This window comes from Pezoporus wallicus, unplaced genomic scaffold (genome assembly GCF_028554395.1).
Source record: "Pezoporus wallicus isolate ANWC-B61680 ecotype Strahan unplaced genomic scaffold, APGP_CSIRO_Pwel_v1 contig_5696, whole genome shotgun sequence".
NCBI lineage: Eukaryota > Metazoa > Chordata > Aves > Psittaciformes > Psittacidae > Pezoporus > Pezoporus wallicus.
This window is the reverse complement of record NW_026642402.1, coordinates 904,944-921,741: the sequence shown is the minus strand read 5'-3', so window position 1 is coordinate 921,741 and position 16,798 is coordinate 904,944. Positions and strand designations below refer to the sequence as shown.

The 16,798-nt window shown below is 43.4% G+C and overlaps 1 protein-coding gene across 1 annotated transcript; it reads left to right on the top strand.

Moving 5' to 3' along the window:
- Window positions 1-932: 932 nt before the first annotated feature.
- Window positions 933-3,941, top strand: LOC130610193 (interleukin-8-like). Its single transcript, XM_057429862.1, has 4 exons — window positions 933-1,469; window positions 1,811-1,946; window positions 2,735-2,818; window positions 3,387-3,941. The coding sequence occupies exons 1-4, from the start codon at window positions 1,406-1,408 to the stop codon at window positions 3,415-3,417; spliced, it is 315 nt and encodes a 104-aa protein (XP_057285845.1). The 5' UTR covers window positions 933-1,405; the 3' UTR covers window positions 3,418-3,941.
- Window positions 3,942-16,798: the final 12,857 nt, after the last annotated feature.

Sequence of the window (16,798 nt, the reverse complement as noted above, 5' to 3'; positions counted from 1 at the left end):
AAATGAAACCAGGCTTGGAGTGGGACACTATGGGTAAGTCTCAAAGACACTTGATCTTTCCCCATACATCTGCTGGTGGTCATGACTGAAGAGAATATACTCAGTGGTCAGACCTCTGCCTTGACACAGGAGGGCTGTAATTAAGGGCTTATCTGCTCACATTTGCTGCTCCAGCTGTGTTTACCGCAAGTCCTCCAAGACTATTTATAAACCTAATTGTGTAAAACTCCAGACACTCATCTGTACGGTAACGTTGTGGGGGATTCAGCCTGGCACACAGAGCCCCCTGTGCCCTTCATGATAAACCTACATTCATTTTTTTTGTTCCTTTGGCTGTCTCCATTACCGGGTGGAATGACAGTAATGGATTGCCTTGTGTTTTAGTTTCATTTTCTGTTGTTAATAAAAATGGCTGTACATCTCTGACTTGATGCGAATAAACCTTCTTCATGATCCCATCTTCACTTTGCCTTTAATTTGATCAAAATCAGAAGAAATCTCTTTAGAGGATCAAATTTCAATTTGCAGACGTGCCCCAATTTATTGCAGAAGCAGAATCCTCCAGCAGCTTTTACAATTTCCCTCTGCCCAAATTGAAAGCAGCAAACAGCCAAGAAGCTTTGGCTTCAGAAGAAGCAGTCATCCTCAAAAAACCTCCATCTGATTAGGCAAAGCAATTTATCATACCATAATAATAGTTCTCAATATGTGTCAGTCTGGATTCTGTGGCTTGTTTCAGTGATGCTAGGTTTAATGTATCCAAAAATACTGTTTCTGCAGAAGTTATCTTAGCATATAAGAAAGGGTTGTGTTTTTTTTTTTTGAATGTAGTTGCATATAAGGACAAGGAGAGGCCATTAAAATCCAGTTCTAGTACCTATCATTTCCACAAAGTGCTAGCTCCTACTTCTGTCGTGTCTTAAAATGAAATCAAAGCCCAAGGACACAGATGGAAAGTCACAGAATGAATGCCTTCTACTAGAAGTGGAAGGTCACAAGGAATAAGGTAATAATAACATCAAAAGGACAAAGATACAGAAGAAAATAATGACAAGAAATAAGGGTATTACAGACCCCCCTATAGATTCCAGAGAGCTAAGTCCAGGGCAACTGTGTACAGAGTCTGTGTTTTTCTATTTATTTCATTGATTAAGGAAGTGTTTTCCGTTAAGGAAAAGCAGTTTCATGGTCATCTGGGGCAAGGGGCTTGCCCACTCACCCGTGACTCATGGCACAGCAGCATGTTACAGGTTTGGAGTTTCCATTGGCACGACCCATGTGTGCCAGGGAGGCCGAGGCAGTATAAAACCCAGCAGGTCCCAAGACACCAGCACTGGCCACCTTTGGGGCTCACCTCATCACAGCACCAGGCCTGTGGAACACGAGGGAGAAACACTCTTGCATCATGACAGGCAAGGCTGTGGCTGTGGTCCTGATCCTTCTCTTCATGTCAGCAGTGGGAACAGAAGGTACAGAAATCCTTTCTAAAGCTCTCCTCATTGCAAGCGCAAATGCTGATGGCAGAGGTACTGTGCTGTGCAGCAAGAAACTCCTCGAATACTGCAAGCAAAAGAACACGCCCTGACAGAGGCTGCCCAAAGAAGTGGTGAACGTTCCCTGGCAGTGTTCAAGGCCAGGTTGGACAGAGCCTTGGGTGACATGGTCTAATGTGAGGCGTCCCTGCCCATGGCGGGGGTTGGAACTGGGTGATCTTAAGGTCCCTTCCAACCCAAACCATTCTGTGATTCCAGGTTTCTCTGCTGTGGAAAGAGGAAAAGAGTGCACCTTATTTTTCCTTCTTGTTTTGCAGGTAAGGCCCTGCCACGCTCAGCAATGGAGCTCCGGTGCCAGTGCATAGGCACTCATTCCAAGTTCATCCATCCCAAGTTCATTCACAACGTGAACCTCATCCCCAGCGGACCTCACTGCAAGAACGTCGAAGTCATGTAAGTGCTTTTGCAATATCCTCCCAGTTACTTAACAAGAAGGAAACCGATTTTGCACTCAGGGTGATGTAAGAGTTCACTGACAGATGGAGTGAGCCTGCGGCAGCTGCTCAGAATGCAGACCAGCAACGCTGTTGCTGTGACAGACAGCACGCTATGTGATAGAAAGCCTGTCTTGTCTTGACTGCTCCACTTTTCAAGCACCCCATGCAAACATTGCAACCCAAGCTCATATCAGACAGCAAAGAACCTTCTAAAACTCTGAATTCCACCAGCAGATGAGAAATTAATTTCATGCATGAGCCGTGCTGACTGATCAAAACATGAATGTGATGGCCAGCTCAAATCAAGTGATCACAGTTCTACTCGTCAGTGAAAAAACTCCCTTAGCACACAGATCATATTATCCAGTCACAATTCCAGAAATTGTGTTGTAGCAAAATTCCTGTGGACTGGGCAGTGCAGTTTGTGAATGAGGATGGAAAGATTTCACCCTTGTAGTTTAGTACCATCACAAGCCGGAGAAAGGGGACAGGGGGAAAGAATCGGTTTTGGAAAGCATGAGAGTCCTGAAATGGTTTAATGCATTCAAAGAGGTACGAGAAGATATGAAACCTTTAAAAAAAAACCCCAAAACCTTTATGTTAGGCTACAGCCTCAGCTGATGCAGCTTGAAGTAAAGAAAATGTCAGTGTACACCTAGAATGATGTCGGGAGGGAAAAGGGAAATTGCCTTGGACTTCCCTAAACAGACCTGACCTTTTCCCTTCCTCCTTTCTCTGTTGCAGAGCTACCCTGACGGATGGCCGGGAAGTCTGCCTGGAGCCCACCGCTCCCTGGGTGAAGCTCATCGTCAAGGCAATCCTAGACAAGTGAGTTGCCTGTTCTCAGTGAGCGTGGCTTATCCAAAAGCTGAGTTTTAGTTGAGCCAGCGAACGTGCAGTGTAAAGTTCTCACAGACTCAGTCTCCTCAGGCAGCTACTGATGTTTCTGTTCGCTAATGGGATAAACTCGGATTGTTTCGCTCTTTAATCATCAGCAGGAGGTTGGATCCCTTATACCACCCCCATGTGAATGGTAGCTACACCTCTTGTAAGGCGCAAGCGCGTTGAAAATCTGCAGCTTGAGTGCTCAGGAAAACCAGGCATTAACTGAGGGGTTTTCTCTTGCTTGCTATGGTAGAAAGCAAGGAACAGTGTTTAGATGAGTGGGGGAAGGTGGGCCCACAAGGTCCCGAGAGAAGCCTTGGAAGCCCCCAGTCACTGAGGACTTGTGGAAAGGTCACAACGTACCAGCAGCCGTTAGGTTCAGTTACAGCTTTTAAGGGGCTTGGACACAGAAGCACAAACCCTTAGTGGTGGATCTCATCTTACTCCAGGGGGTGATACCTGTTCCACAGGCAAGTTCTAATTGTCTCCTTTTCCATTTTCTTTCTTCTAGGGCAAACGCCAAACCTGAGACAGTGTCCTAAGACAAAGAAGACAAAACGTCCTAACTCACTCCTGCAGCAAGGCAAACAAGAGATGGAGATGCCCATCCAGCTTCTGGCAGCTCACCTCCTCCTGCTGCCTGTATTCACACTTCTGACAGCACCAAGAGCGTTTGGATTCCCTGGATTTAGAATCACAAAATCACAGAATGGTTTGGGTTGGAAGGGACCTTCAAAGGTCGTCTAGTTCCAGCCCCTCTGCAATAAGCAGGGACTCTTGAACTAGGCCAGGTTTCGCAGTTAGTTCACAACAGTACTTTAAGTATATTACAGAGGTCACATTATGTAGGAGAGGAATCACTGACACCGGAAAAAGCAGGCAGAAGAAATGGCTTGTGAAAGGATATGGAGAGATCCTGGAATAAGTTTTGGTAAATACAGCTGGATCAGCGCAGAGCTTTCGCTAAATGACACCTTCCCTTTCTGCTGTTTAGGAAAAGAACAGCACCTAACTCCTTCTCTCCAGGAAAGCATCGATAGGGGAGCGTCAAGTTTAGGTCACTGCTACTCAGCCTTTTTGCTCAGAGCAGACTAGTGACCGAAAAGGGGAGCCTGCAGAGTTAGGACATCAAAATTCTGAGACACTGGGGCTTGTGTCACCATAGTCAAGATACTGTTTATTGTGAATTACTGTTGTGAAGGTCTAAAGATACATTTTAATGCCATCTTTTGGTTAGAAGGAGGCACATTATTTATTTATTTATATATTTATTTTTACTTTTGCATAAGGATGTCATTATTTAGTCATGCAGAACATATTTGATATGCGCCCAATAAATGTTTGTGGAGATGTTTTCACTTCAGTATTGTGTGTTACTAGTTTCTGTATTAAAATACAGAACGGAAAAAAAGGATGTATTTTCTTTCATCCACCATGGGATGGGTTCACCAAAGGGCAAGGGGTGGTTTATTGCAACAGTAAATTACGGCCTCTGGTGTATTCAGATGGTTTCCAGTAGGAGGAATTATAAAAATTATCTACTTTCTTCCTCTTTTCTTGTCAGACTTGGTGTTTTCAGGGCTCCGGGTGGTCAAATTCACAGATAGAAAGTAATGAATGACTAATGGTTAGTCACAGAAACTCCAAGGCCATAGAGGTGGAGGTGCTCCGACAGCTCATCAGCTGAGAACCTGGCACTGAACAAGGTTTTTCCTTCACCTGAATAAGCAGGGAAATCTGATAACATGATGGAGGTCACTGAGCATCCTCCTGAATTGCAGTGAGGAGGGAGGACTGCATCAGGAGGAAGCCTGATTGTATGGACACACATTTGCCTGTGACACAGAGACTTCCAAGGGACAGACTGGAGCAGAAGAAGTGAACACTTGAGAAAATGGGAAAGTTGAGCAAATGTTTTGATAGTTGTTTTGCTTCAGCCTTTTCCACTAAGGATCCACTCCATGTTCTGCACAAACAGCTCATGTTTGCTAACAGTGCAAGGTAAAAAGGGAGGCTCTGGTTTTTGTTTGAGCAAGACCTTGTGCAGGATGGTAACTGATAACTCTTCAAACCCCACTTTGACCCCTGTCCCTATCGCTGCCACTGTCCCACAGAACTGCTCTACAGCCTGATAGACCTCATCCTCAGCATGGAAAGGAGAGAAAGGTTCTCAGGGGGAGAGGGTTTGTCCAGACTTGTCTTACCTGTCTAAGCCTTCCTATTTTCCAAGTGATTTTTACAAGCTGGCGTCTTTCAGAAACTTAGTTTGGAGGCAAGCATGTCAGAAATATCAGCCAGGAATGGGGAGAGGTGGGAAGATGTGTGCCAATAAAAGTATATGTGCATCCTAAGGGACTGGCACCTACTTTACTGCTGTACAGGCACGGTAAGCGTATTGCCTTTATCACCAGCAAAATCTCAGTGAAGAGGTGGGAGCTGAATCATGGCTACAGGAGGGCTCTTCTCCCATAGGTGAGACATGATTCAGAGGCTGGCTAGAAATGATGAAGTATCGCGTTTTGGTCCTGTGTGCCCTCACAGCATGCCTTTCTTAGGAACACAAGAACCCTCATGCTCCCAAGCCCTGCTTTGGTGCTCTCAGAGACTGCTGAGAGAAGCACTGCAGCTCTTTGGACGATGACTACCTGATCTTCCATGCTGTTTCTGCTTTGCTGATACTCTCCCTTCGAAGCTGAAGTCAGACTCCATGAAATTCCCAGTTCTTCTGGAAAACTATTTTTACACTGAACAATGAAAGCAGATCTAGTTAATTCTGTGTGCCAACGTACCCAAAACATTGTCCCACTCCCTGCCGAGCAAAAGCCAGACACTGTTTATGGCCACCATCTCCTCTCCATACAATACCAAGGCTCTCCTTTGGCAGGCTCCTTCTTTTCAAAACCCAATTGCTTTCTTAATTTTAGTACTGAAATTCATATGGGCAACATACTTTAGCGGCTCACAATCTGGGCCAGTTTCTTTCCTTGAGATCACCTTTTTCCACCTCACAAAAATCAGACTATCCAGTATCCCAATGAGTGAACAATACAAATGATTTCACTTAGGACATGTGTTTATCTTCTGTCACAAACACCTGTGATTACTCTAAACGCATATGATTAGAAAACAGTAAGTTCCCAAGTGCTTATTTTAACCAGGTGCTATTGCAACTCCTGTTGTCAGACACTTCCCAGATAAAACCTACTGTGAAAGCAAGCAGAGCCGGACGCTGGTCAACCAGACTTCCGTACAGCAACGGATGGCAGATCTGCTGCTGCTGCTTTGGTTCTCTACTTGGTCTTCATGGTGGGGTCAGGGGGTAAGAAAATGATTACTTAGCACTCACATAGCCAACGGATACATATACCCAAGAGGGCTTGTGCTGTGTTAATGGTGACTTTTTGCCAGAGATGGGCATCTTCAATATCCTGTCATTCAGAAGTTACAAGTATCATTCGTATTTGCATCTGTTAGGATGCCGTGGCTGCTTCCAAGGGTAAAATATGTTTCCATCAGAAAATTACTTTAGTCCTATGCCGTAATAGATGTCTCAGCCTAGATTTTAAGGAACGTTTGAATTCAAAGAGGACCTTTTTTCTCAACGTGTTCATACAACTCCTCTTTTCCAAATGACAACTTTCTCCTCATTGTACTTCTACTCCTGGTAAGCCGGTTGATGATAGCACTTCCTCAAAGGAAGGGCCATGGAATTTGCAGAAAAGAATAAAGACTATGAGCAGACGATCATGGCAGAAACTTGTCAACAATACGTGGACATGTGATGTTAGGCTATTTTAGTCAAGGGATGCAGTTTAGGTGTAAAATTTGGCCAGCCACAAATGCACTGTGAAAACATCTGAGTATTCTCACTTAGGAATAAGTTTAATTTCACATGCTTTTGCACGCCAACAGCGAAAATGTAACTTAATTTTATCTCGAAGTTCTCAGCACATCATAGGAGCTGAGTAACAAGAATAACGCTGACAGAAGGGAACAAATACTCTTTACTTCACAGGAGCAAGAGATGATGTTCATTTTCCTCCCATAACTTGCTTTTTTTCTACAGGTAAGGCCCTGGCAATGACAGAGGGGAAAAGCTTCCAGTGCCTGTGTGACAGCACTCATTCCAAGTTCATCCCCCTCAAGGCTATCCGGAATGTGAGATTAAACCAAAGAGGACCTCGCTGCCAAAACGTGGAAATTATGTGAGCACTCTTGCAAAACACAGTCTTGCTCTCAACTGGAGGAAGCCACTTGGTGCTTCCCAACCTGGGTACTTATTTACTTTGGGTGGAATAATAATTCTTTTTAGTGGATCATTGATATCTTCAATACCTAAATTTAGGATGTTTTGCATATATACTTCCTTTATTTTTATGATATTGCTGACCTTCCAATAAAATGCTAATTTCCTGTCAGTTTTCAGAATGACACTGCTTCTGAAATATACAGACAATAAATATAATACACCCCATAGCAATTATTTTTATTTCAACAAGCTTGCTAGCCCTCTCTTTCTCATTCAATATTACTGTTAAATTCCATCTATAGTTAAATCCAAATTAAAGTCTCAAAGCATCCAGTTTGCCCAGCGAAGAAAATAGAATTATGTTAACAAAGTTTTTTAAGACTACAGGGAAAGCATACAAATTCAGATCCAGAGAAATGCATTGAGTATGGGCTTACTTTTAAAAGTCCTATTCTATTCTTTTTCAAACTGTGTTCATGTAACATACCAGATTTTTCCAAATCGTATTTGCACTTTCATTTTGGCCTGCATCTTTTGCTTTCCAGGAATGCTACATTACACATTGTAAGGGTATTAACCTATGTTTTTACCACTACACCAGCATGGAAAATGGACCCTTTTTCTTTCTACACTTGAAACAAACTAGAACATTTTGAGACATTTCTTAAGTTTTCTCCCATGGCCTCCTCTCCAAGAGACAACACCTAAGATCAACTACACATTTTCATAGATTCATTTAAGATTTGACAGATTCAGAGAGCTACCAGTACACAGGCTCTCCAATAGTGCTACACCCAACTCCCTTACACCCTTGATACCCTCATCAGCACCTAAAGATGTCTTCCAAAAAGAAGAGTGCTCAGAGCAACCTAACACAAGCCTGCCTCTGTCCTTCCCCAGTTCCAGACCACCATGGCATTTGTAGCTTTTCCCAGGTAATTTTCAGCCCTTTACAGCCCTGTTCATAATGTTCAACCAGCTGCTCACCTCAGGATGCCAACGTACAATCATTCACTCTGAAGGAAACAGCTCTTCAGTACCCAGCATGAAAACGTGGGTAGGAACCATCCGTCCTTGTGTGAAAGAAAAAACTCAGAACATAAAGTCAGAGGTGGAAAGGTAGAGAATTTCAGCTCCTGATTGGACAGAAACTTTGTGCCATGAAAAAAGGGAAACCAGAAAAGAAGAGATGGGACCTTTGCACCAGTGGCACATTATTGCTGCTATGTCTCTAATTCCTGCAAGGAAGGATGGTGAAATTTTGAAGATACAGAAGGGAATAGGAACTCTAACATGTAGATGACAGCTATTTTGGAGTTTACATAACCTTTGGGAGAATTTGGGACAGTACACATGTTTTCAATAAAGAAAACACCATGAGCTTATAGTCTCATACAGATAACAATAGTAGCACATCTTTTTGAATCTTTAACATGAAGACCGTATTGAAAATTGTGACCTGATTTCATGTAATTTCCAGGTTTTTAGTTAAGTGAATGAACTAGAAAAGTTACATGCTGGGATTGCTTGCAAATGAGTCTGTCACCAACGATTTTAGTGAGCAGATCTTTCAAAAGCAGACACCTGAAGAATGGTTTGGGACGTGACAAGAATCTAAATTACTAGTATGAGTTTGATGGGAACTTCTATGTGGATTTACTTTCACTCAGCCTCATAAAGACTGACATCTGCTTCTGGCTTCAGTAGTACTGCTAAATGTACCTACTTATCAAAGTAACAGCAACATAAAGTGCTGGCCTTATATCTTGCTGATGTATGTTATCAGAAAAATCATTTTCATTTGTGGGGTTTTTTTTTAATAGCGTAAACTTTAGCACAAGATTATCAGACGTGTATTGTGTGATTAAAATACATGTTAGAAGTTTTAGCAATATTTAGAATTATCAATGATTATTTTAAAATAACCTAAGACATAATATAAATGCAGTTAAGATATGTCAAGAAAGCTTAAGAGAAGCTGAAATAAACATGCTTCCTGCCATTTTACTCACAGGGAGGTGCTCAAGCTCCAACTAGGTACATCATTTTCCTCCTGCAGAGTTCTATAACGAGTCACAGTGTTCCAAAAGCATCATAGTAAAGCAAATGTACCTGACTATTACAAATTCAGCTGATTGAAACTCGACTGGGAAGTGATGCTGTTTGAATGGAATCTGTTTTAACTGACAGCATGTTTTACATCCCTTGCAATACCAATAGACTACTTGGTCCGTTTGCCTAATAATGAAAAGCAACAGAAAACTAAAAATACTACATCCTTAGGAAAATATAATACAGAATTTGGCACCTGTTACTATTTAGGAATAGCTGTTACTATTAATAATAGCAATAGTCAGTACTGTCTAACAATGATTTTGTAATAACACATAGTGCTATTTCATTTAAAAACAAATCTAAACAATTTCCTTGTTTCTCCATGAAAACATGCATTTAAATGATCCAATAATACTTGTGAAAGGCTTTATAAATGTTTATCACTGAGGCTAATGATTCCTATTTTATTTATTTTTTAAAAGTAATACCAGAACTTTTGCTCCAAATTCCATCACACACCAAATGCTAGCTTTTCACTTTTCACATGAAAAGGTACTTTCTGTTGTTTCCACTGTAAGGTTCTTTAGAGTTTAACAGTAAGGCAAGGTGCAGAGCAAAAGAAAACCTTGATTTGTTTTAATTGTGGCGGAGAAAGCTGAGGAAAAAACACATTCACTATTTAGGATCTCTGTAGCAATACAGTGTGCTCTCACCTAACCTGCACCAGCACTTCCAGCGCTGCACTCACTTCAGAAGTATTTTCAGAGTCAGACCATGCCAGACAATAAGTGTTAGTGATTAATCCAAAAGGCATCCAAATCCATCTAGCATTCTGAAATAATTTACTGCTTTTACATCTTTAGAAAGGGATGCCAAAATAACTCAGATTAAAAGCTCTTACTAAAACAAGCTTGGCTGGGTATTTATTTCTCCAGCTTGTGCCTTAAAACTGTGTTATTTCTGCCAAGATTTTTCTCAACATACAGCCTGAGGACTCCTAATAGCAGCATGAAAAGCATAGGAATACATTTTTTAAAGGACTGCCTGTGCTTTGATGTTGGTATTTCTCTCCAAGATCCTAAATGTTAATTTGCATCTTGAATCTAGATCTGTTCCATTTCCTACAGAACAACTCCATATGTGTTTTCCATTTCTATTTCAGCTGACAGCTACGTTGAACAGAACTTGTGCTCCTGTTTGTTTCCTTACCACCCCCACCTGGGAGTAGGCCCTAAGGGAAAATAAAAGACAAAAATAAATGAGGTGACAGGAGGCTCTTATTTTACGTTTCAGAATAATGACTACACAGTGATAGGTGTAGTTTTGGCCATCACGATCGCCACGACATCTAAAGCGGCCTCCGCTACCCAAGCTGCGTAGTTCAGTGCGGCAGGAGGAATGGATGAGGGATGAGTGCCTCCCGGTGGCTGGCTTCCCAAAAGGCCCCACAAGCCAGGGAGGTCAAATGCTTCTCTTCCGGATGACTCCAGCAGGGTCACAGACTATAAACATAAGGTAAAAGCATAGTCCGGCTTACTGATGCGCACATTAAGTCAGTATTTTCTTACAGTGCTTCACAAGGGTAACAAGTTTTGGTTTTTTTTTTTAAACTATATTTTTATTAAACTTTTTTTTTTTTTTAATTTCGTAAACTATGATTCATTTTTCCCTTAAACAAAGACTGCATAATACAAGGCAGTCTAGCTCCCTTCTCAGCCTCTTCAATGTACACCTTCCAGCAGCTGTTAAGGCAAAACAGAGCAGAAAAAAAAAGGGAGAAGTGGACAGAAAGGCAGAATATTCTCTCAGGATGTAAAAAAGAAATTACTCACACAATTTTTTGTAAAGCAGCATTTCCTGATAGAGGTTTTCATCTGATGAGAGACTGTTTCTTACCAAACCAGCATGTTTGGCTTCCTTTTCACACACAAATGATTATTAAGTGAGAATTTTAAGATGATGGGATTGGTAATGCCCAAACCAGTATTTTATAACTATAACCCTTTATCACATACACATAAAAATATTCCAAGTATAGGGGACTCTGAAACAACCTTTGAGAACATTCACCTTCTTCACAGCTGTCAGCATCTAACTCTGCTTTAACTGTTGGAAAACAAATTGCCTATTTTCAGCTTTACACCTTGGACCAATTTCATCAGTGTATTTTTGTGCATCATATGCATACTGTTATTTATTTAAGTTCTCTATACATTTTTTTCAGCAGATCTTGAGTAAAAGTAATGTCACTTTTTTTATGCTGTGCTCTGCAAACAATTATAAATATTGTTATTTCAGCAGTGGTGAGCTTCCAGATTATTGTTTTTTTTTTCAGGAATGATCTGAAAAGACATTACTCTGGTGTGACTGACTGCTACCGGTAGCATTTCTTTATACACGCATTACCACATGCTGCTTCAAGGGCAAACCTGAGGTTGCCAGTATGGTGCAACTGGATTGGTGTGCAAGTTAATTTAAAATGTTGTGGTGTTTCACTTTCTTTAAAGTTGTGATATTTAAATTCCAAACTCTAAATGTGATCTAAAACCTAAGCAGTTAACTAAGGTCAAGAACAAAGGCTGCATCCTTGTATCACTGTAACACTTTATTTGTCTGTAAGGGTCAGTATGAACAGCAGGAATCCAACTGGTACAAAAGGTAAGGGGTAACTTTGTTGTGTTCAGCATCACTGTAAGGATATGTCATTTGTCAAACATTTTGTAACTAACCGATGTACTTTGGAAGTAAAGCAATTCTTCAAGTCACAGTTTGCACAGCAAATTTTCTCAAAAGCATTTATACTACAACCGCCTTTTCCTAGAGTGCTAATTTGGTAGAAAAAAAAATCTGTGGTGGATGTTCTGTTTGTGGCAAATTTTAACAGCAGCAAATCCAGGTTCTGTAGCCAAATTATACAAACCTTGCATAAAAGAAATGAAAGGACAACCTTTTTCATCCTACAGAAAAAGAAACTCTTGACAGAATTCTCTTCTCTGTAATACCAATTTTTAGGATTACTGGTATTGCTTTCATTTCCCATCATGTTTTCTGTTATCCTCTTCTACTTTTCTTTAATACCTTGACTGTTCTTTGAGATATATATACACATGCACACACCTCCTTCAAGTAACATTAATACTTTTTTAGGATTACTTGTAATTCCTTTTCCCAGCACTCAGTCTGTCAGTATTTAAACATCTCTTTTTATGGAACCATCCATTTAACAGTCCTAAAAAAAAAAAAAAAAACTAGCCCTCAAAGTGGGGAGATTTTGTGTAAGTACTAAGTATTAAATATTTAAGTATTAAATACTAAGTTCACATTCATAATCTTCAGTACTTTAGAAACTGGATAGGATCAAATAGCATCTGAAGATCTTTATCTATCTCGAACCACTACTGTGTGTGACCATATTTTTTTACAGGGCTTCCCATATCTTCACGTTCATTTTTATCCAAAAAGGATAGTAAAAAGGAATAAATATGGGAGTAAGGGACAATGTCTATAACTGTGTCAATGAATGAATCTCAGGTAAGTGTCCTTTTATAAAACAATCTTTATAATTTATTCCGTACATACAAGTTAGTTGGTGAGCAAAGTCTGGTATTGCTACTATATCAGACAACACTAAGAAGTTATTCCCTGTGCGGCTGGTGAGGCACTGGTTGCCCAGAGAAGCTGTGGCTGCCCCATCCCTGGCAGAGTTCAAGGCCAGGCTGGACAGAGTAAAAAGCATTGAAGTCTTGTTTTTGCAGTCAGCCACAAGATGGCGGCGGAGGCGGGAAAACGGGGGCAGGAGCAGGGTTAGCGGTGACCATGTCCAGAGGCCGCGCCGCCGAAGGAGGTTGGCAGGTGGCGGGAGCGAGCTCTGCAGCGGGGTAACGCGCTCTGTGAGCAGGGCCGGCCTTGGCGCCGAAACTGAGGCGCTTCGGGTAGGCTGCAAACCTGGGAGTTCCGAGCCGACAGGGAAACGAGGGAGCGGCTTTGCCGTCGGAGCTCGGTGGTAACGGGGAGAAGCCTCGTAGCCAGGGCGTGCTGACTTACTAGGGCAGCTGCTGTGGCGAAGGCGTTCCATAAATCACTGCTTCATTGTTTTGTCTAACCTGAGCCCTTACAGGAAAAGCCTTCAAGTTTCTAACATTGTCTCATCAGGAAAGTGTTACTCTTGGCTACAGAAATTCTCATTTTGTTAAGTGTGGACAGTCTTACGACAGGACAGTTAAAAAAAGCTCAGCTCTGTGGTTTAACGCATAGTCAGGATTGCTGCAGAACAAGACATCAGTCTTTTTCTGAGCTGCCCTGCTCTTAGACTTGGGCTGCCCCAAGGATGAGTGCACACCCAAGTAACTCTTAAAAAAGTGCATTTTTGAAAGTTTCTCTTTCCCAGCCTAGGGACACAGCTGTAATACAGCAGGATACAACCCCTGATGCAGAGAAAAAAAGGACAGTGCTGACCCCCAAGGAAAGGCTCAGCATTCCCTAGGATCCTATGGGAGAGCTGTGCCTGTCTGGAGGCAGTGCGCAAGCCCAGCAGGACGGGCAGAGCAGTCAGCCAGGAAACTGAAGAGGAGATGTTCTAGAGACAGCTCCTTGCGCAGCAGAGCACGGCCAGCAGACACCTCCAGTGAGAGGCCACAAGAGAGCTGCCTGAAAGCACCCACCGCTCTGCCTGGTTTGCAGTTTACCCCCACTCACTCCCTGCCCGTGTCTTTGCTGCCTGGAGCTGTCCCTGCCAGGAGCTGTTTCTCCGTGCCCAGGTCTCCTCCCTGTCAGTGCTCCTAGAGCCCATCCCGTGGCCTGTGTGCTCAGCTCTGCCCTGCAGACCCCTGCCAGCAGCCGGGACTGCTCAGGGGCACCTCTGGCTGTGCAGGGACTCAGGAACCCCAAAGGACTCGGGAACCAGTGTTAACGAGCACCAGGCTCTCAGTGCCTTCCCCAAAGCAGAAAAAGAAATTCCCAGCTCTTGCTCTCCACCCAGCCAACCAAAAGTGAAAAAAAAGCAAAGCCCTGAATCCTCCCTTCTGAAGGTGAATACTGCCTCAGTATCTTTCATAAGGACCCTCTGCAAACATTGACAGAATGATGTGGAGCTCTGCACAGCCCTGACACATGCATTACCCTCAGCCCTGTATTTGGCATGAAATAGAAAAATTGCCCTCGTCTTGGTTAGGTAATGGGGGCATGTTCCTGACACCGTTAGAGTCAATGGAGCTCTACTCAACCTAGCCAATAGAAAAGGCAGGAACTTGGTTCTCCCTTTGGTACCTGACTCCATTTAATCAGAGGAATCCACTCATGGGCTGCCCAGAACATAACAGAGACAGGTTCTGTCATCTTCATGAACACTCATCTGATTTCCATTGGCCTGAGAGAGTCTTCACCTGCCCCCAAGAAAATCCCCCAGATGCTGCCATCGCAGAGCTCTCTTCACGCCACTGTGACACCCTCGGGTGTCTCCCTCTTTGTCCCACTACTTCTAGGGACTGTGGTTTCCCTGCCTGGAACATCTCCACTCTTGACACAACTTGTGCTGGGGCTCAGCACTCAGTGGAGTTTCCTTCCCTCTGATGGGGAGGGCGTAGGTGGCAGAAGGGGGGTGGAGAAAAGCAGCCCCCAAGTGTGAGAAAAATACAGGATTTTTGTTACGAGCGAGCTATAGGAGGAGCAGAAAGTCTGTAAGGCATGGGGTTCCAAGGTGTGGGCCCCAGCCAAGGGAGTCTGTGGTCGGTGATAGGAACATCTGTATACAGATAAGGAATTTATGTAACTGCAAGGTGATAGGAACATCTGTATACAGATAAGGAGTTTTATGTAACTGCAAAGCTTGAACGCATGTGCCAGAAGCAAAGTTCAGAAGTTCATTCATGAGGAAGACTCAGAGCCTTCCTCCCCACGACCACCAGAGACCCTCCGAGAGCCGTCAGAGGGGAGTGGTTTGGGTTCACCGAAAATGTTTCTCAGAGGAAGGCTGGCACAGTCAGGAGGCGAAATCTAGAAAGGTATATAAACTGTAAATATCTGCTGAGCAGGGGTGCTCATCTGCCTGTGAATAGTGCAGCCAGCATGCTGCTATTAAAGGGCTCTTTGCTTCACAATTTCCATCTATAAAATTTTGATTGCTGAGCAGGTTTCTCATACAAGCCTCTGAAGTTGGGCAGAGAAGGGCTTCCAGTGCTTTGCCCCATAGGGGAGAAGCAGCAGTCTGTGCCACCATCTTTGCTCAATGGTTGCAGTGCTGGAAGAGGGACAATGGATAATGCTGAACCTGCCTTCTGCATGATGGGCCGTCTGCTCCCTGTAGAATGGGGCAGGGGGATACCACAGCTTCTCCAGCTCAGAGCAGTCCAACTTGGTGGCTTTCAAGTGAGCTGCCTTCTTCTTTAGAACATCAAAGAGGCTGTGAAGAATCTTGGACTCAGCCTCCTGTGAATCCATGGAGGAGCTGGAAGAACTGCTGGAGCTTGAGGATTCCAAGGACCTGTACAGCTCTTGCAGCTGGTTGATAGCCTTGGAATCAATGCTGAAGCTCGGAGCTAGTAGTTGAGTCCCTGCTCTCTGGAAGTCCGCCCAGACAACCTTTTTTCTTGGCTGCATCCCTGGGCTGGTGGTCTGGGTGCCAGCAGCTCTGGGTGACAGACAGACAGACATCTGGGGGTCTGGTGGGAGGTGGGGACACACACATCTGCAGGATGGGGAATGGGGATACTCAGCACCCAGCACTGTGGTATGCCAGGGTGGGGGACAGGGTGTCTGTGAGAGCCACCTAAGCCCACCCACGGAAGAGCTCTCCCGGGCCGGGGCAGGGCCACCCTGCACCCCAGGGATGGAATGGGTCCCACATTCCCTGCCTCTTGCTTTCTCCTATTCTTGAGGACACAATGGGTGTTCTCAGTGTCATGGGGGGTCGGTGGCAGCAGTGGTGGGATGGGCCTGATGACCCTGGGGAGGCCAAGAGCCATTGATGGGATACAGGGGACAAACGATCTGTGAGAAATGGTATCTAGATAAAAACTTATGCTCAGGGTAGACACAGCAGTGAAGCAGCTTTTTAACATCTTTGCAAAAATGGGTGTCCTAGCAAGTAGGCACACGTAGCAAAGGCAGAACTTTGATTTATATTTCCTATTCCATCTGCAAATTCCCTCCCTTGTTTTCCCATTGGTTGGGTACTCCAAGGTTTACAGCCTATCCGATGCGTAAAATCTACATGCTAACTGTCCTGCCTCTGTTTACACCTCCCCTTACTCAATTTCGTACACACACCCCCCTCCCCCCTTAGTTACTTATCTTAGTTACTTAGTAACTTAGTTACTTTCTTTTATGTTTTTATTTCATAACTCTTTGGCCCTGTCTAACTGTCCTGCCTCTGTTTACACCTCCCCTTACTCAATTTCGTACCCCCCCCCCCCCTTATTTACTTATCTTCTTTTATGTTTTGATTTCATAACTCTTTGGCAGACTTGTGGTACCCCAACTTACTTGTTGGGGTAACACAACTAACTTGTGTTACCCCAACTTGTTTAATCAGCCTGCCCCTGCTTAGTTTCATAGCTTGTACAAAGATAGTATTCTTTTTAACTTCAGAGTGTGTCTTTTGTCCAAAACATGATACTGTCTTT

What these genes read in the sequence shown, in the direction of transcription:
- LOC130610193 (XM_057429862.1), top strand. Translation starts at nt 1,406, where the DNA reads ATGACAGGCAAGGCTGTGGCTGTGGTCCTGATCCTTCTCTTCATGTCA. An exon ending in GTCAGCAGTGGGAACAGAAG is followed by an intron (nt 1,470 to 1,810) that starts GTACAGAAATCC and finishes CTTGTTTTGCAG; the next exon opens with GTAAGGCCCTGCCACGCTCA. An exon ending in GTCAAGGCAATCCTAGACAA is followed by an intron (nt 2,819 to 3,386) that starts GTGAGTTGCCTG and finishes TCTTTCTTCTAG; the next exon opens with GGCAAACGCCAAACCTGAGA.